At 38.9% G+C, this 20936-nt stretch overlaps 1 protein-coding gene across 2 annotated transcripts in view; it reads right to left on the minus strand.

The window, feature by feature from the left end:
- The window catches only part of luzp2 (leucine zipper protein 2), a 215604-nt gene that overhangs the window by 103181 nt on the left and 91487 nt on the right, over nt 1-20936 (minus strand). For both annotated transcript variants that reach the window (XM_074622445.1, XM_074622436.1), the window contains exons 2-3: nt 9431-9548; nt 2864-2934 (exon numbers count right to left, since the gene is read on the minus strand). In XM_074622445.1, the coding sequence (XP_074478546.1) occupies nt 2864-2934; nt 9431-9548 (189 nt within the window). The remainder of the gene's footprint in view (nt 1-2863; nt 2935-9430; nt 9549-20936) is intronic.

The raw sequence follows: 20936 nt of genomic DNA on the forward strand, positions 1-20936 counted from the left end.
GTCAAACAAGCTATTAATCTTCCCAGTTGAATTTAATGGCTCAGCTGCAGCTAATTTTCCTTTAGATGTGCAGCGGGTTATTCCTAAGATAATGTACAGTTTAACAAATGCACACCAAGGCAAATATCATAAATGGAAGAGGTTACAGATTCTAGGTCAATAAGGATATGAATAAAGAAAACACAGCGTGCACTGCAGTATTCATTAGGTGGTATTATGTAGTAGCATATGAGCATTTGGAACGCTCCACACTGATTTTTATGCATGCTGTATGAAGACTGGTGCTGCATTCTTTATGCGTTTAACATAAATGTTAATGCATTGGTATGCAATGGGTTTTTCCGTTCTGTTTGATGCTCCTGTGCACAGATAACAGCATTGCACACTGAATTATGAATCAAGTGGGCAAGTGATGTGGGTCAGTGGTTTCAAAAACGCTTGTTGAAATCACATCACAAGGCAGCCCAGTTAAATTAGAGGTAACAGGCTGTTTACTGTTTCCGCACATGGCTGTAAGTTTAAAGGTATACGACACGGTTGTAGTCAGTAAATGTTTGTATGGAAAGGATCAGCCATACACTGTTATATTTGATATGCCGATGGGCATGTCTCTTGGCATAAGTTCAGCCTAGCAAACGTTTTTCTTCACAGCGACCAGCCAACCACCACTGTTTTGGCATTGCATTTATATTCTCATCTCGCTTGGAGACATTTTGTACAAACAGGATCAAAACTGACCAGGCTGACAGAAAAGGGCACAGTAAATGCGCTATTGACATACCTTGAAAGCACAGAGTAGCGAGCATAGGACAAGTGAGTACATGTAGGTTGACAGCAGGTTGAATCACAGCTGAATAAATTGTTGCTATTTTTAAAACGTCACGTTTTTTACTGTGTGCATCAGCTCCGTCGGTAAACATTTTTTGTTGCATTACTGTTTGTGGCAAAATTATTTTCAGAAAGCAATCAAACCGCTGTTAAGAGTTGTCAAAAATAAATGACTTGCAATGAATCACCTGTCTGCATCCGACATGATGGAGCCGGCGAGTAATCACACTTGGCAGATATGGAACTCCAAAGTTGGATTAATAACACTGAGAGAAAAAATTGCAGCTCACAAATGCTAGGTAGGCAACATCGAGCCAAGCTGCTGCTTTATGGTTTTTAGCTTGATGACATGTGGGAGCTGCCATGGACTGGTGATAGGCTATTGATTGGCTATCAAGATACTGCACACAGAAGGCTGGACTTCAATCAGGCTGACATTTCAGAGAGCATGAAGGCCACAAACGACTCCCTAATCATTAAAAGACCCATTACAAACAGCATTAATCAGACAATCCTAACTGGTAAAGCACTTTAGGTAAACTCTAATCCAGCTCGCATGCAGAAAGATAAAGCACTAAATCGCAGATGCTCAATATGCTTTCTCACAAAAAAGGAGACAGGGACATTATTTTCGAATATACAAGGATTTATGTTTGGATTATGTATTATTCACCTGCTCCTGTGTGTACTGCCATGTACAAGCAAACAGGGCAGCACCTTAGAATAACCAGCACCAACAATAGAGACTGAGCCATTATTTAAAGGCCTGTAGCTTCTCGCTACTGTGCAAGTGATCCAATATGGACACACCTCTTTCTACGTCACAAAATACTACAGCTCCCATAAACTTTGTTCCCTGTTGCTATGGCGAAGAAGACAGTCAGAGGTACTAATCACGTTTTTTTCAGAACGCGAATAATTTGTGCGATTAAATTGCATGTCCATTAAAAGATTCAAACACATCTATCTCTATGCGGCCCTTTCGCACAAAAAGGCGTATAAATGCCACAATAATGCGCAAGGCATTTAACGTGCCATAAGTATGCCTTTCTTAATTTCCGCGTGTCATTTGTATGTCATGTATTCTCTACTGAATGCAATGTAAACACATCCGCATATAAATTCTACATAGTATAAAAAGCAACAAAGACTACTTATGGTATGCGGGTGGCGAGGTGGATGGGTCCAACAAACACAGGATTTTTAACCAGGAGATCCGTGTTCAAGATCGTTGTTTTGTTTTGCAGGTTTATGTTAGTGACGTTTGTCATGTCACATCTGTCAGAGTGTTTTTTATTGATGTTTGTGACATCTTTTCTGTAGTTGTGTTACATTGTTTCCGTACGTGTTTCACTTAGTTTACCTACTCATCTTAAGCCCAACCATGACATTTTTCCTTACCCTACTAAGTGGTTTTCTTGCCTTAACCTAACTGCGGGCGTTTGCGTGGTGTACACATGATACGTGAAAACTTTTTTGTTGCTAACTTCCTGTTAGGAGGCGGACTGAAAAGGCATGCTGTTTACAGACACAGCGACATCTAGTGGATTTATTTAGCATAACACACCTAACTCAGTGGTAGAGATGGCTCAAGCAGGTTGAGTTAAGTTCAACACATTTTTCAATAAGATATAGTAACTCATAATCACCAAAGCACCAGATATTTCTTAACACAGTTTTTAATCTTTTGTACTGATGATTTAACCGGGAGAGTTTAGCTGTAGATGAGATTCATCTCTGAGTCAAGTAACATTATCTATGGCGAAAATAAATGGGACTTGGACTTTCGGATCCAGATGTGCCCGAAATAGCTGCTCCCGAAATAGCTGCTCCAACTTTTCAGCTTTATTACTTATGATGTAATGCTCACATAACACTTAATTGATGGTGAACACCTTAGATTTGATTCATTCATCCGCCATTACTGATTGTGGTTATTATAAATTCCTAAGCTCCATTTTCTCATGACATGCGTGAGCAGCACGGTACTGTCGGTAACTCATTTCATAAAGTCAACAATGATGCTTCACTTTACCTCTGTTTGTGGCTAAGCTCCAGAATCCTCTGCACATCCTTCTTGGGCACTGAGTCGTCATTTTTCAGCGACTAAAAGAGACGAGAAGAGAAGACACTCGAAATGAGAATTATTTCAAAACACCCACAGCAAACAAGGGGAAAGCAAATATACTGTATACACTTTCCTTGAACCGTATAGCAAATGTTTGAAAATGTACGCTGTAGGTTTTCGAGGTTACAAATTCCTTCGAGCAACAGTCAACATCTTCCGTGTTCACTATGTGAGTCATAAATGTAGAATGCTGAAACGCAACGTCAAAAGCACCAGAGTCATAAAGTAAGTGAGGTGAATATTATTGAATGATGCAGCAGATGTAAAATTGTGTTGATGCACCCCCAAAAAAACGATACAGCCTCTAACAATCAGGTGATGAATGTCTTCTAAAAATCCTTACGAGGGTACAGATTGGGTTCTGCTGGCGCCTAAGCACCTGCTTGATGGGTAATTATGGATTAGTGAGGTCTCTGATTGCCCTACAAGCCCTCCAAGAATTTTTTTATTTGTCATGAGCATGAAGAGAAATTTCTAGACTTCTAAGAAAATGTGGACTCAAAGGGAGAGCAAACTTCTCTTTAAATTGCACTTGAAGGTGATATCGGTGGCAATTAACACCACATTTCCATGAACTCTCTTTCCCCCTGTCAAAGAGGAGATGATTCTCCTCCTCAGCAGTCCCTAAATTCACTTCATGTACATTTATGTTGAAGAGCAAGAATAGAGAATGGGTCCAACAATAGCTCTTAGATAATCACCCAATAGATAATGTATATTCACTTCAGTTAAATGAAATTATGCAATTAAAACAGCTTGACATTGTATATTATTAGCAAAATTACATCAATGCCTGCATCCTCTCTATTGTTTTATCCCCTTGAATTCAAAGATTTGCGTCATCTGTCATGGAGCCACGAGTCAAATCCATTTGTCTACCACTTGCATCATTGTCCACAAAAAAGGTAAAGCATAAAAGCTCGGGCCACACATTTTTACAAGCCTTGTTTACAGTTTGGATGCACTTCCAGTTTAACGCTTGGATGCCAGGAATCTTCAAATACACATTTTGGCCATTTTCCAAAGCAGACCACTGACTGTAGAGACATGCATTCAACAAGCTGACTGTGGGTTTCCATCCATTACAGTGTCATGAAATTCAAGTTGTAGTTGATGTATGCTTGAAATATACTGTACAGTATAATCTATCAGACTAATCAGCCTACTTTTTTTTATTTTTGTCTTTTTTTGTGTGATTTTGCTATGATTTGGATTAAGTGGACATTTTCTTGAAAACATGTTCCTCCTGGTGAGTTCAAGTGCTCAAAAAATAACAGCCGTTTGCATTAAAAGGCGTATAAATGCCACGATAAATGCGCAAGGCGTTTAGCGTGCAATAAGTACTGTAAAATAGGCGTTGGTGTAATGGATACCAAACTTGTGACCTTAGTGATGCTGAGTGAATGAACCCTTAGATGATGGTTCTATGAATGTCATTTACAATCTCCACAGGTTGTCCGGTAAGAACATGAATATGATGACGATGTATCAATTATCTCTTTGAGATACCACTCATTTATTGATTGAAGATGGTTTTTAAATCCTTTTGTGGATAGTGAGGATAGTGAGGATAGTGGTTACTAAATACAGAAATAAAATAGAAAACATGAGCAGGTATTAGTAACATGAAGTAATAATAAACAAACAGTATTATATGAAATACAATGCAAGCTAAACAGTTTAAAACAGGAATAAAAGGAAGAGAACGCAGCCTTCTGAACTTTAAGGGAGCGTCAACAAATAGCAGACTCAGGCTCTCAGGCAGTACAATGAGCAGAGTGCACACAGAGGGTGATATGAGTAATTGTGCGACGGTCCCTTAATGACGGCCGCATATGCCCTTTCACTGCGCTGTTCTAACTTAAATGATGTTGACACAAAAACACACAACTTATCATTCAAACTCTTATAGACAAACGAGTATGAGTATTATAACATGATACAGGTGACTTTAGAATTATTATAACGATGCAGTTACTAAACAATAGACAACTATAACAAATACTCACTTTCTCATGGACGCACAGGAAAGACCATATCAATAATAAATAGAAAAGAGTCCAGAAAGGTGCAACACTGATACTGAGCTGAGTTGGAGGAAAATGAGGCTTGCGATCTGCGCAGAAGGTGATTGGAATAACAGCACTCTCTGATCATGTGAAGACCATGCGCCAAGCCACAGACTATTGGTCCGTGCATGTGATCAATGCATGGGCTGGTGAGGGGATGCTTTTGGTTAAACTGCTGCACCTTCTGAACAAGTACGCCTTTCTTGATTTCCGCGTGTCCTTTGTACGCCATGTATCCTGTACTGACTGTAATGTAAACACATCGACGTATAAATGCTACAGTAAGAGTTAGTGACGAGAAAGACCACTTATGGAGGGTGGGTGGTGAGGTGGCTGGGCCAAACAAACACCGGACTTTTAACCAGGAAACCCGTGATCAGGACCGTTGTTTACCGGTGTTTTGTTTTGTAAGTTACGTTAGTGACATTTGTCACGTGACAATTGTCACATGTTTTTGTTGACGTTTTCTGTAGTTGTTTCCATATGTATTTTACTTAGTTTACTTACTTATTTTAAGTCTAACTTTGACGTTTTTCCGTTTGCGTAATGTACAAATGACACGCGAAAAGCAGCGTACAAATGATAATGTTGTAGTATTCATGTGCCATCACAAGTCCGGGTTGAAAAATATGATTTATAAATAAAGACAAGCGGTGGTAAATAACAGTTTTAGGATGCTCTACTTCAATTACTTTGTGCCATAAAGAAACCCATTTAATTTCACACCTAACTTGGCCCAGTGTTATGCACTGTAAAATGCACTGTAGAGGCTTCTGTAGTGATATAGTATTATGGTGATAATTTACACATCCTCCATTTTTATGTCAAAACTAAATGGACGACACATTCACTAGATCACATATATCACTGTGCTATTACTATACTATTGTTTTCTTTGTGAAAAATATGTAGTATACAAGGATCTACTGCATGTGATCACTGAAGAGCTTGTGGCCCTAACAGGATGGCTCTACAATCTTTTTAAATAATCATTTAAATAACAAAACAGCTACTTTTTAACTTATGTGCAAATGTATCAAATGGTTATTTTTCAAAGGACAATCCAAATTGTTGCCAAAGCCCACTGTCATATAAATAACTCCTATTCTTGTACTAACTGCTTCACAAGATCTCACCCGGGAGCCGCTGCCAAGAATAAATTCCCCATCACACAAAGCTTAATTATGAGGGTTGCCGACCTCCACCTATGGGCAACTCGTTAAAACTATAAACACTTGTTCCATCAAATCTTTTCCAGAAATACTAACTGCCTCTCCCTGTTGACTCGATTCTCTTTTAAAAAGTTGATGATTTATTTTTATGTAGATGATGTTTTTCCCCCTGAAGAATAGATTCGTTCCGCAGCACACTATTCCAAATGTAGCTCAACCTCTGCCCTGCCCAGCGTGCTGGCGCAGGGCCCAGGGCGAAGATAGATGCCAACCTAGCTAGCCTGGAGTGAATAGACATCAAAGCTTGCCCCGGGGATGATGATAGCCAGTCTGCGAGAGCGTGAGACATATCTCGCAAACACACACACAAACGCAGGAAAAAAAAACGTGCACATCACTTTTTTGACTATTGATTTTCTGACAATTCTATTGGCCCCGCAAAAGTGGCCTGAAGCTTAACAATATCCAACACCCTGCAAAGAAGAAACCATCACTCAGACTGCAGCTTTGGGAGCGCTGCACAGAAACGCCGGGGCGTCTGGCACCCGAGGTCTAAATGTCCAAGAGGGAGGCATGTTTTGCAAGATCATTGTAGCATACACTAATGCGAGTGAAAAATACTAAATGATTCAAAATATCTGAATGTATAATTGAGTTTCTGTTCATTTCTTGTCATTGCCAAGCGCCGTAATGAATTTGACCTAAACTGACTGGTGGGAAGTGATGTGCATGTATGTATCTGGCACTGAGATAATTGTGTTTTGTGAAATGCTCACAGAATAATAATATCTACAATATAATATGGTACATTACTCCATAAAATGACCAAGATGACCAGTATTTGGCAGAAACAGCTGATTCCTCTCTTTGCAACGGGGATAATAACCCTCATTACCATCCACCTAAAGTTGTCTTATGTCTTATTTTTATTCTTACATTATGCAAAATCACCCTCGCTGTACGAGTTGGGATGAACATTTTTGCGTCTTTGTTTTCAGGTCGAATTTAATTAGGGCAAAAATATATATATAAAAAACTTTCCAGCACACATATGCATGTAAAGTTGGGTCTTAAGATGACAATATGAAGTGCTCTAAGTGGGCCGGTACTCACCGGTACACGGTACCGGCACTTCTTCGTTTTAATCCTTGGCGTACCCTGACTTTTTCATGCATACAGGAACTTCTCACAAGCTGCCTGTACTCTTCCTTTCCATCTCCATATCAGGTTCTCTGGGAGAATCATAATGGTGATTCATAACGGTGTAGCATCAGAGTATTTGAGTTGCATCTCATAAACCGTATGAACATAAGAACTATGTGGAGAGCATCTAGACGAGCTGACGCACGACACGGGGGAGGTCGGGTGAGAACAAGGGTGCTGTACTTTATCAATACAATGTTCACGTCCTTTTTAGTAAAATAATTAGTGAACTGTTCATCATAACTTTTTTATTTGTAAACAAATTTAATTAATGTAAGATTGTTTAAAAGTTTTCTGTTGTTTTGGTTTATAGAACATGATTTTACAGGGCAAACATTTCTAGAAGGATTAAATGTCCAGACGATGGCTGTGGTATGTGTAAATAATAAAATAATAATTCAACTAGTAATAATGATAGTCCAACATGATGTAATATTGCATAGTTTTAAGTCAAAAACCTTCAAATTGTCTTGGGGTGGACCCTCACACCCATTATAACCTGGTATCTTTTATTCACTGTCAAAATTCAGAATGTGTCTCTTTATCTGCTGCATAATATGTAGGAGCATCCTGACTGGGACCTGAATGATACCCGACAGGCTACAAATAACACAGGAAAGCACTTTAACTATTAACACCAAACACCCCACCATAAGCCTATAATGTTCCAGTTGGAATATTATAATATTATTGGAGTATTATCCTACTATAGAAGATGCATTGCCCAATTATAATAATAAAGCAATAAAACCACAACTGATTATAACTGATACAGTATAACATGCTTAAAGAAATAATGAATAAATAGGAATAAGTCACAAAAGATTGCTGATACCGGCTGATACACAACCCAACATGTGAATAACAGAGTAGCACTTATTTTTTTCCACTTCAAGCACTGACATTATGTTACCCTGTTTCCTACAAAATTGCATTCCCATACAACTAAACTGCATCCTCAATTACATTTTGAGGGAAACATATTTTCTCCAGGATTAACGTCGCAGTTTCAAACACGTGGTTAATGTTGTAAATAAAAAAAACTAAAACGCAACAAAACTACTTGGTTATGTTTAGTAAAAAAACATCATGGGAGCCACAGGTTTCCTCATATTCCACATGTTGGATCTGGACCTCCGTCCTCCAGGAGATTCAGCCTCTCCATCAATTCAACTCAGTCCAAAGGGGCTTATTGGCATGGGAAACATACATCTATATTACCAAAGCAACTGGGAACTAAGAAGAAAAATCTTGTCCTCTCTCTGGGTGGTGGAGAGGAGGTCATGTTGATCAGACTCTATCTGCTTAGCAACGACAGGAAGCCGCTTGACATCTTCTGGATCCATCTCTTCATATACGTTCACATTATATGTATATTTTTTTGTGCATATGGATTGACAATGTTGTATTTTCATTATGTTGTTACTCTGCACACATAATATCTTTTGCACGTCTGTCCATCCTGGAAGAAGGTTCCCTCCTCTGTTGCTCTTCCTGAGATTTCTTCCATTTTTTATGTCCCCGTTATCGCCGACTAATCGAGGGCCAGAGTTTTGAAAATAAAGCCCAAGTTGTGATAAACTAGTTTTTCTTTATGCAGAGTATTGATTATTACAGTTAATGGTTTCCATTTGTGTGAACTGATGTTCCCGTCAATCTCATCCTGTTCTTCTCGAAAGCTCTTTCTAACCGCTGTTGTCATTAGTGCTGAAAAAGTTCCCTTACTAATTGATCTGCTTTTCCCTGCTCTGCATTGCTTATTCAACAGCTGCATTTCCAGTAACACATCACATACATAACGACGGGTGGGCTCACCAAATTGAAAAACATTTGTGCATTAATATTTAATAACGGCGAGTTGCTATGTACAATGGATTGATTGAAAAATAAGTGAGAAGAGTCATGGGTTTCCCGGTCATCAGACGGGCTGAAAACAAGAGGATGGAAAATTACCTCCGGCCCAGAGCTCACGGCCAACTAAGCCTTCCAACGTGGCTGTATCTTTCAAACAGAAACAATAAATATCCGACCTGAAGGTTGCCTTTTATGCTGTCCAGCTCCTTTGATGTCTTGGAGAGCTGGTGCAGGATGCTGCTCCGTTCACTGAAGACTTCCTTTAGCTTCTTTTCCAGCCCATCGTAGCTTTGTCTGTTGAGAGAACGAGAGAGTGAGATTTCACTATTAAATGTCTGCCACTGGCTGAGAGAATTCACTCTTTAATGGCACCCATGGGAGAAAGAGGTGTTTTAAACTGGATTAAAAGCACCACCGTTAAAGGGTAGAGCAATAGGGGAGAGAACTAATATCTACTCAGCACAGTCCCTGGATGAATAAAAGAGAGAAAAAGAGAACAACTTCTATTCCTTTCAATCAACCAATTTAGTGAAGGTTCGTTTTACAGAGACAGGTCTTTTGACCAGAGGTATGCCCCTGCATCTCCAATTTAAATATCCATGTAGTCCATCCAATTATTAAGGGGGGGATTCTACAGGGCACATTTGTCAAATGCTGTTTTTCTCTTTGTGAAACTGAACTCTATTGAATGGTATGGCAGAGGCGTTCTTGTCATTTATTGCTGAGCTTCCAGGGAGGCAAATATCACTCGACAGCATGCTTGCATGAACTATAACTCTAATAAATGATTTATTTTTTTATTGTGAATGACTGTAATCACCACTGAGTGATGCACTGAAGGTCTCTGCACAAAGGGTCAGGATCAGGGTACAACAAGAAGAGATTAACCCATTTGTGATCCCAACTGAAATGTTTAATGGTCTTTTGGTGGAATTGTTGTCTGGGTCAAAATCGGTCAAACTGTTTGGCTGAAAAGTGACTGTTTTCTTATCATGCTATATCTAGTCTTTGGGCACATGGGACTACTGTTTTTGCAATAGACTTCATTATATTTTAGGAAAAAAATACAGTAATCCCATGTGCCCAAATACTAGAAATAGTATGAAACTACAAGGAGCACAATCAGGGATTTGGTATCCCTGAACTCAGAAAAACATGAATATCAAAGATATGCACATATATGCAGTGGAAAAAAAATAATAATTTGGGAAACATTTAATAAACACAATGGTAGCGTTTTTTCCTAATATTTAAAAAATCCTGAATTTGACGATTAATAAAAGTGTGATTTTTCCTGCGATCTAAAAATGTCAAAGTTCTACTGTTAGATACTTTCTCAAAGTATGTCCCTACCAAATTTCAAGACATTTGACCAATCACAACAAATGTTGTCCTATAATACTAATCATAATCTTTGAACATAAATGGGTTAATAGACCCATAAGTGAACAGACTCATAGGGAATGAAAGCTCTGGAGTTAGCTAAAAGATGACCCAATAAATCTGCCATTTGGTGGCTCCATAGTTGACAACTTCATTTCCCTTTTGCCCTTCAATCACCACGCTCAGAGATAAGATTCACGAGTTGCCACATGTTCCATTTCCCTGCCTGACGTAAATCTAAAAACTGAAAAATCCATTTTTCATTTAATCTAACATCCTTGTTTACTGACTCAAGGACAGCAGCAACTCTTCTGGGAGGTGTTTAAAATCAAGTATATCTGAATGTGTTACCCTGCTAATAAAAGAGGCTCAAGGCCCCTAAATTTCCCATATTACCCATAAAATTGATTACTTTGACGACCCCTTGAGTCTTCTAATTGCTTATAATCGATGATGAAGGCACCCTCCACCCCTTCTCTCCTGCAGAGAGCAGGGGGTGGACACATAAAAAGAAGAGATTAAGTGACAAAATATAACCTTGATAATAGAACTGGAAGCAACTTGTGTGAGGAGGAGAGGTTTGCTTTTTTATGACAGGAAAAGGTGTGTTTAGCAGGATGTCAATGATTAAAATGGCCCTGCCTCACTCCTCACTTGCCCTATTTTATTTTGGCCATTTGTTTGCAACTAGGCCAATGTAGAAAAAACTAATTTAACAACAAAAATTGTACACTGGGACTGAAAAAATAATTAAACCACAATGTGTGGCGCAAATAATAAACTAGTTTCACTCTTGAACAAGCACTATATTACAGTAAATTTGAGAATGATGTGTTGAGGTTAATAATTTACAAATATGGGTTGCAAAATATGACTTAAACAAGCTGTAATAAATTTAAGATTAAGTTTAAATTAATAATAGGTAAAGTAAAATGGGTGGGAAACAATACAACTAAAGTTTTATCTGAAACATTTGACAACCGTCCTCTACGAGATTCCTCTAGTTGTAAGATCCTCTTATTCATAAACAGCTTAAATAAAGGCAGTAATTGATCAAGACAACACTGCCTCCTAAAAATGATGTAAACACACTGGCTTATGTTGAAGAAAGATTGGTTCATTTTAGGGCTGTCAATCAATTAAAATATTCAATGGCTAGTGATCACGTGATTGTCCATAGTAAATTGCGATTAATCGCAAATTAATCGCACATTTTTTCAAAATGTACCTTAAAGGGAGATTTGTTAAGTATTTTATTCACCTATCAACATGTGAGTGGAAACCCTCACAGGTACTGCATTTAGCATTAAAAAATATGTTCAAATCATAACATGGTAAACTGCAGCCCAACAGGCAACAACAGCTGTCAGTGTGTCAGTCTCCTGACTTGATTATGACTTGCCCCAAAACTGCATGTGATTATCATAAAGTGGGCATGTTTGTAAAGGGGAGACTCGTGGGTATCCATAGAACCCATTTTCATTCACATATCTTGAGGTCAGAGGTCAATGGAACCCTTTGAAAATGGCAATGACAGTTTTTCCTCGCCAAAATTTAGTGTACGTTTGGAGCATTATTTAACCTCCTTTGCGACAAGATAATATGACATGGTTGGTACCAATGGATTCCTTAGGTTTTCTAGTTTCACTTTAGCTTTAAAATTGAGCCCGCTACATCGCAAAAATTGCAAATTGCTTTAAAGCGTTAAAGAAATTAGTGGTGTTAAAAACAAATTTGAGTTAACATGTTACCATTGCGTTGACTTTGACAGCCCTAGTTTGTTTTGGTCAAATCCTGAAAATGTAAACACCTGCATACTTTTGCTTCATGTCAATGTTGACTTTATTAATATTCGCCTAAAATTGTCATCTTTAACCGAGTGCTTTGAGTGGCTAAACATAACCATACAAACATTAATCCTGCTTTAGTTGTCGATATTACAGGGAAATTACTGCAAGATTTTGCTCATTACGTTTAATTCAAAACATATTTGCTCTTGCAAATTAGCATTATATACTCACTCAACCTAATCAAAGTTTAAAATCTGGGTTATGGATTTTTTTTTTTTTTTAAATCTAACCCTTTTTTTCCCAATTTCACAAGCCAACATTTAGCCTGTTTTAATCCAACTCTGGTGGGGACCAAAACAACCAACATGTGCAGGTTGTGTGCACGGGCATTTGTTGAGATGAACACAGGTTAACGACAGGTTAACATGAGTGGGAGGACACTGAATGTCTGCTTGACATCTGGGTCGAAGAGAACTTAGAGAACGAAGAAAACAGCTTGTTAAAGAGATGAAGAGTTGTTGTTTTTTTTCAAAAGACGAAAATAACTTTCTGCTTATTTCTTTATGTAATCAGAAACTCCAAATGACAGCAACAGCTTCAAGCAAAGCATACTGAAAGCACTTGATATAGCTCAATAATTCCTTGCTAAATACTTGCTGGTAGTCACAAAATCTCTCAGCCGAGTCCCCCGTTATATGAATCACTTTTTATAGGAGAATCTGGTGGACCATTCCTCACTTGCTAATGTAGGTCCACAAAAAAAAAAAAAAAAAAGCGAAATGCTTGTGGATGGAGCCACATTATTCTGAATCCATGGCTCCCTTTCAGCCTGGGCCATCTTCCAAAAACCCTGCACACCCCATGTCATAGATCCCAGCAGCAGATCATACACAATAACACATAAATCACTAATAGAAAAGCAACACCTGGGAAATAAATAAATAACACGGCATACTGAATCCCACACATGACTTGCCACCATATGGCATTGGCGGGGAATTTATTGCAGGTTCAGGCAGCGGGGGAAGATGGGGTGAGAGATTCCTCCCCGTCTGCCATATTATTCATTACCCAATGGAACAGGCCCTTGGGTATATGTGAAACGAATAAGACCCATAATTTGAGACCAACTGACACAGAAACATATCTGTAACAAGGTTCTTAGATAAAGTCCGGGTTTTTTCCCCCCCAACCAATCCACTATAAACTGCTCATTACAACAAACAATTGGTAACAGCTGCATGATTGCACCATAACCCCCCTAAGAGTCCAGTGTTCTAGCAGCCTCCTCCCACACAAAGATCCCCCTTTCTCAAGTCAGAGAAGAGTGATAAAGAGGCCTGACAGAAAGGCTTATGATCAGAAATGGCACCACCAGGCACATGGCCATAACGCAGTAGTGATGAGATAATGGAATCCTTCATTTCAGACATCTGCAGTTTGAAATCAGTCCCTGGCTGTCCTCACGAAACTCATCAAACTCCCGAGAACGAGTGGGGGAAGGCATCGTTTATTGGATCCGATTATTGAGGACAAACATTTCTTTACCCTTGAAGTCACAGCAGGTCTCTGAGTTATATGAAGCTGACCTTGCAGTGTGGAATAAGAAGTGCTGAGGCTAAAGGAAACACCACTGAACACTACAGTCAACATAATGGCTCAATAAAGGAAGCCTAAGTAGTAGCATCCGGCCTCACGGAGAGTGCCGCAGGAGCTCATGGTCCACCGTTGAAAAAGGCTAGCTGTAAATACAGCACATAAACAGTGTATATATATATATATATATATATATAGTAAGGCATAAGTGCAGCTTTTCTGGATACTGCTGCAATCGCCTACTATAGCTCAGACCATGATGATGTGGTTTTACATGAGGAAAAAAACATACAAACCATCATTTTTCATCACATTTAATAAAATATATTTCTCGAAATAAAACTGTAATATGTAAAAAGGTGAACAATATAACAATAACCCTGCAGCTGGCTTGAAGTTGACGATGCAGTGAGGAGAGCAGAGAGCGACCCATAAAAACTGATTTCAGAGAAAATGCTAAAAGGGGTTATAGTTAATGTTCAATCTTTTCCCAGAGTCACACCTGCATGATGGTTACATCTTTACATCTATCTCAACACCGTCTGATGCACCCTCTTGTATATACCTATATCCTTTTCTCATCTGTATTTATTCATTTCTCCATCTCTTTCGTGCTGTGTTATACTTAATATTTGCTGTTCGGGAGCATACAGAACTGAAGAATCATTCCTCTGCCCATGTTGTTTGTTCTATTGATACTGATACTGTCAAAAACCAAGCATATGGCTGGACCGTGTCTGGTCAGTCTGTGAATTTGTGGCTAAATTGTTACATAAATAGTCAGTGGTCATGCTTATAATGTTAAATCCAGCAGTACATGTCCACTGGGTCCGGCAAGGACACTAGGGGATGCGCTGCTTTTGCCGTTTCAAACAGGAAATAGCATGGCGGCGTGCTCGTAAACTTTCTGTTATTCCGTTTAAGCAATCTACCAAAAGCTACTTCTGAAAACATTATAAGTGAAGCTATGCCACTGTTGATTTGTGTTTCATTTTAGAACCAGATCGCCTAGTTTCACAGCTTGGTCTAAGTTCCGTGTGCCAGATGTGTCGCACAGGGCGCAAAGTTGAGATTGGTCAACTTTATGCAAATACAGATCCTCTCCAACACTCCCACCATGCACTGGGCGACTGCTTCTCCTGCTTCCCGTATGAAATGAATGGAAAGCATTGAGACACCCTCCGTGAACGGATCTTTTGGAAATGCACTGATAGTGGAGCATTCATGCTGGTGATTGGAACTGCTGACACGCCCACCGGAAAACGTAAACAAAGGACTGTTCCCGCCTTTTCATTTTGAAAGAGCAACGGCCAATGAGGAAACTCCAGCACTGGGCAGACCAGTCGAGCAACTCCGTCACTCACTCACAACAAACTTTGCTATTGTAGGGCTGGCCCTCTGCGGTCCAGCCAAAAATCAGTTGATAGCAATCACAAAAAGATGGCTCCGCATTTGTAGGGACCAGTAAAACTTAATACAAGGGCATTGAGGATATCATCCACCATCTTCTGCTTAGCAATAAGCTGCAGTAAAGTAATCACAGAGGAGCTCAGTGTGTTAGCAGGTTGAGTAATCTAATGTCTCCCCTTCCCCAACATTAACTCTCATTGCTATTTTTGGACTATTTGCAGGAGACAGTCGGCGGTTCAGACAAGGACGAATTAAAGGATTCCCCTGGGCTCAGTGTCTTTGGAGGCTCCTCCACTACCAGACCTGTTATTTTAATACCCACCCGCAGCTGGAATCTGAGCACTATCAACCATTCATTCCACATGTCATCTATACACATAATCCAATGAATATAATAAATACACAGCCAAGAATCTGTCATATTTTACAGAACTGTTCTTGGAAATGAAACAACCCGAGTCTTCCTTCTCTGTCTTATTTGGCTTTATGCTTTTAGGACTCATTACTCAAACATCTGTCATCTATAACGACAAATCAAAAACTAAATCTAGCTCTTTTGGCAAAATAAGTCTTGTCCGTACCTTCCTTTAAATTGCCTTTATTTATTTTGGAACAACCACCTCATTGCCCCCTTAGCTCAGTATCTGCTATGACTTTGTCAGCAAAAAATGTATCCTTGATCCTTTATAAAATGTTAAATAACTTATTTAGTCCAAATAAATAAGAATCACTTGACAGAGTCGAATCAGGGTAAAGATGTCTCTTAAACAAATTCTGTTTGCCCTTGAAGTTAACACCCAAAGTGCTGTTGGAATGCCTTTAGGCCTATTTTTACCCCTGGGGTTATCTGCTGTCCCTCTGTGTCCTATTTTGTCACTTTATGTACCAGAGTCACTGAATACAGCACACACGGACAAAAAAACATTAGTTATTAAACCAAACTTTTATACTAATCGTGCAATATTTACTGTATTTTTTGGGGATGAGTTGAGATGAAAAGGAGTGGTCCCATTATTCTGTTTTTCTTTTTTGATATTCATGGCACATTTCCACCAAGCAGTATTCCAATCCAGTTTAGTTCATTACACATAAGAACGGTTATTTTTGTGTTTCCATTAGCAAAAGTTGTGGATGGTACCAATAGAACCACTCCATTATTGGTACCACCTCGGTCAAGGTTCCAGGCGTGCTGAGACAATACTAAAAGGTGGAGTCGAAACACTGCAGACCACCGATTGGTCAGAGAGAATCGTCACAAGCATGACACAGGACATCATACACAAACCCGACGTTTTTAAATAGCCAGGATATCGTCAATAGCGACCACAATTTTGAATTCACTCAACACCGATTTTTTAAAAATGTCAGCTCGCAAAACTACGCCGTACAATTGACGAAGTGCAAAGTCCTCTGTTTGGTTGACTTTGAAATGAGTCAGCAAGTGTCCTGTTGAAGATGATGTCTTTGCAGTTTCACGCACCATCGCTACGGCGATAAACTGAGAATTCTACTCACACTGAGAGGTTACTATCTGCAGTGGAAACACAGCAAAGAGAAAAGGACCTGGTACCAAAACTGAGCCTAGTTGAGTCGAGCAGAGCCGTACCAAGCAGTTGAAACACGGTTTAAGTGGAAGCAGTTAGCTAACAGTGGTTAGGGTAGTTAAATTTGAAATGTTAAGCTGCCTTCACATGATAAGAAGCTTGCTCTTCGCTCACCGCGAGGTAGAGCGCAGAGCCTTGTAGAGGCAAAGTGCAGCGCAGGTATAATATGTGACCTAAAAGTATGCAAGGAACACCATTCACTGTCTAGGCAACAACAACAGTTGCAGCTGTCATCTCATTGGTTGCACTTTGAAAGGTCAGCGGCAACCAGGGCTGTCCCGAATACCATTTTCTGGGCTTCGAAGCTTCGGTGGAAAATATTGAAGGTATTCAAAGCTTCACAACATGCTGCAATGCAAAGTGGCGCCACGCAACGCAGCAGGCTGACATGTTCTTCTGTTTATTTGTCTGTCTCCATCCTCTCTGTTTCAGTGCCCGGGACATAGCCAATGCCACTATACTCTACACACAACATACAGCAATATCCATCTGAGAATAACCAGTAATGATGTTGAATATGAATAATGAATAATGTTGTGGGATTACTCCTTATTTCATGGGCTATTTGGGGATTTATATATTATTATTACATAATAGATAAAAAAAAAATTAAAAAAAATGGAGGTCGATTACCATGGTAATGGTGGAAGCTTCGAAGCATTTGGGTAAGCCCTAACAGCAACCAAGGTCAAAGTTGAAATCATTTGAACTTTGAGTGCAGCATTTGGTGGCAATTTCGAGTGTTGAGAGTGCTTCCGCCTAATCGGGCGGCACCATTCTCCCCATAGCCAGTGCAGAGCGATTTTACCGCTAATCATGTGTAGGCGGCTTTAGCCAATTTTCACATGCGATGCACATGAACATCTGATGAAAGTAGATGTACAGATTGTGTCAGTATTCATCAGGGGGTCCAGCAGTGACCACTGCTTCCAAGTCTTGGACTAGAAAATGAAAAAGCCTTCCAAACAGCGAGTGCAGTGCCAGTGTACTGTATGCATGCTAACACACCATGCCATGTCCCTGATTGTAGGATCAAAGTTAAATATTTAATATTGTACAAGGCAGCAGTCACAGAAACCAACAGCTCCTAAGCATAAAAAGGCGTTTATTTGCCGTCATGCAGATTATAGGCAGACAGCGGTTTATGTGCTACTTCCAATTTCAGGCTGGATTAATTATGCCATTAGGAGGGGGTAAATAAATAGTTTTAATAAGAGGGACTGCCCAAGGCCTGTCAATGAATTAATACATTCCTCTAGCCGAGCATGACCACCATCCAACATCTGCAACAAACAGTCATGTTTACCAACTGTTGTATACACATCGCAGACAGCAGGGAATATTAATTGCATGCATGTCAGGGGATGTCTGGCACTAAATCTTCTTTAATTGTTTAGCGGAGGGACATGATTGAACAATTGGTGGTGAGGGAGCCAATTTTGCTTCGTCAACAAAAGGTCAAAGTAATGCAGATCATATCCAGGACATCTATTGACACGTTGAAATTTCATAAAATATATCACCAACAATACAAATATAAAAAATATTGACATTATAATTAAGTTTAATGTCATGGTTAATTTGTATTACTTTGTGCTGTAGATAACTCTGAGAGAGACTTCGTTGAACTAATGTATTTTTGTCTTAGTTGTAAGACCAGTGTTTTTGGGAATCATTCAACGATAACCCCTCTTTTATCTCGTATCTTATCCTACTGATTGTACACTACATCAAAGATAATTCATTTTCTTGTAGTGCCCAAAGCGCCCCCAAACTTCTAACATTATCTCCCAGCATGGTAGTTTTTTATGAGGAAATGTGGATATTTATGGACACTGTTGGGCAATAGGCTGTGTATTTGTAGGAAAAATCTTTTTTTATTTTATTTGCATGTGTTACTGAGTGAATTCTTTGCTTCTGACAAGCATAACACTACGAGATACCCTGTTGGGTATTGTTGCAGTGCTGTTGTGGCACACACAAAGTTTTCAGCATGTCACTGACACTGCAATTGTAGAAAAATGTTGAGGAATATTTTCTTTCCAGCCCTACAAATAAAAAATGTGCTAAGAGTGAAGCTTTTTTTTTTACATTTTAGTTTTCAGTTTAAAAAAAAACAAAGTTAATAGAAGAATGGCATATATCTTGATAAAGCTGAGCAGCAAAATAACAAGAATTAGTTAAATTAAAATGCCAATCTGATCATATAGCTCAAAATAATGATTTGGAAACAAGTACCATCCAACAATGAGAGGATGCATCTACAAAACTATGAAGTGGAAAGCAATTCATGTATTTCATCATTTAGATAGATGAAATTAAAGTAGTGTAAACCAATTTTACACATGAGCAATAAATGCTGATATTCTGCATGTCTCACTCTTTCTTGAAATATACGATTGAAATTGAGTGCATGCGGGACAAGTAATGGATTTTCTATCTTCAGATGTGTTTGTCTGTGAACGTAGAGACCACAGGAAAGGATTTTGACCTCTGGTTAATCATGTAGACATTTAAAAAAAAAATATTTTTTTTGTATTATTCCTTATCAGGCTGCATTTAAGCAGTCGATATAAAATTACAGTTGCGGTGATGAAAATGATATGAGATCTCTCCATTTCCACATCCTTGAAAAGTGAGTCCTAATTTGTTCATCACTTAAGTTATGTAATTTTCCACCGAGGGAGGTTTAAGGCATTGAAATAGAAATACTTAACATATTAGATGAATAATTCAATGATTACTCGCAGGCATTTTCATGCATAAGTAGATGCCAATTACTTTCCCTCGACATTTAACACTATCATTCTCTGCATGTGCTTGGAAACAATACTGTTTCTAGACAGATAGGTACAATTGTCACAGAAGAAACACAAATGAGACAAAATACACAAATGATGTGAAACTTAAGCTGGTAAAACAAAGAAAATGCCTGAAAAAATGTCCATCCAATAACAGATACAGTATAATCCATATGATGCTTATTCTTAATTGGAAAACCACAGAATTTCAGTGAAAATAATTAATGAAATAATAAGAAAAAATAAGATATTATTCCTTTGTTTGTCTCTTGCTCAGTTTTATCTTTATCCATAAAGAGAAAAGTAAGTCCTGAGTGTATTTCTCTATTTTCTGCTTTAGTTGGGCTCATCGGACTCTTCTTGTCATGTACAATTACAGTTGTTCCGATACCGCTACCAGTATCGGAAATGCGTCCGATACAGCCCAAATTTCAGGATTGTGTATCGACAAGTACACAAGTTAATGCATCAATCCAATACCATCATTTATTAACCTGGAAACAAATCTACTTGTTTAAACAGAAATTTATCAGAATTCTATCACACTAGTATCATATCGGTACCCGGTATCGGCCGACACTGTAAGTTCAGGTATTGGTATCGGTATCGAGGAAGGAAAAAAATGGTATTGGATCACCTCTATGTACAATCCAAATCACATTCACAGTGACATTAAACCCAGCACGCCTAGAAAGGCTGCATTTGATTTGAAATGAACCAGGTAAAATCCACGCCCATGTAGTTCTGGCTATTTATATATTCACACAGTGTTTGTTTACCATACATTCCTCCTGTATTTTACATAATACATACATTTGGCATCACCGAGACGCTGACAGTTCAGTTTCTATGTCTTTTTTCAGCTTGAGGTATGATGTTGACGTGACTCATTCTGCCGTCTTATTGCAGAATCTCTCATCTAAAGACCTACAGTATATCACACAAATTACGGCTTTAAAAGCATCCCAAGAACCTCTTACGGTTGCCAGCTTCAATTAAATCTGGGATTTGAGTGTATCTAATGCAATTCCGCCCATCCTCGCTTTTCAAAGCTGTGCAACACTGTGTTTCCAGCTTCAGTAATTGTTGTGCTATAAT

The sequence above is a fragment of the Sebastes fasciatus genome, chromosome 2, assembly GCF_043250625.1.
Source record: "Sebastes fasciatus isolate fSebFas1 chromosome 2, fSebFas1.pri, whole genome shotgun sequence".
NCBI classification, from domain to species: domain Eukaryota; kingdom Metazoa; phylum Chordata; class Actinopteri; order Perciformes; family Sebastidae; genus Sebastes; species Sebastes fasciatus.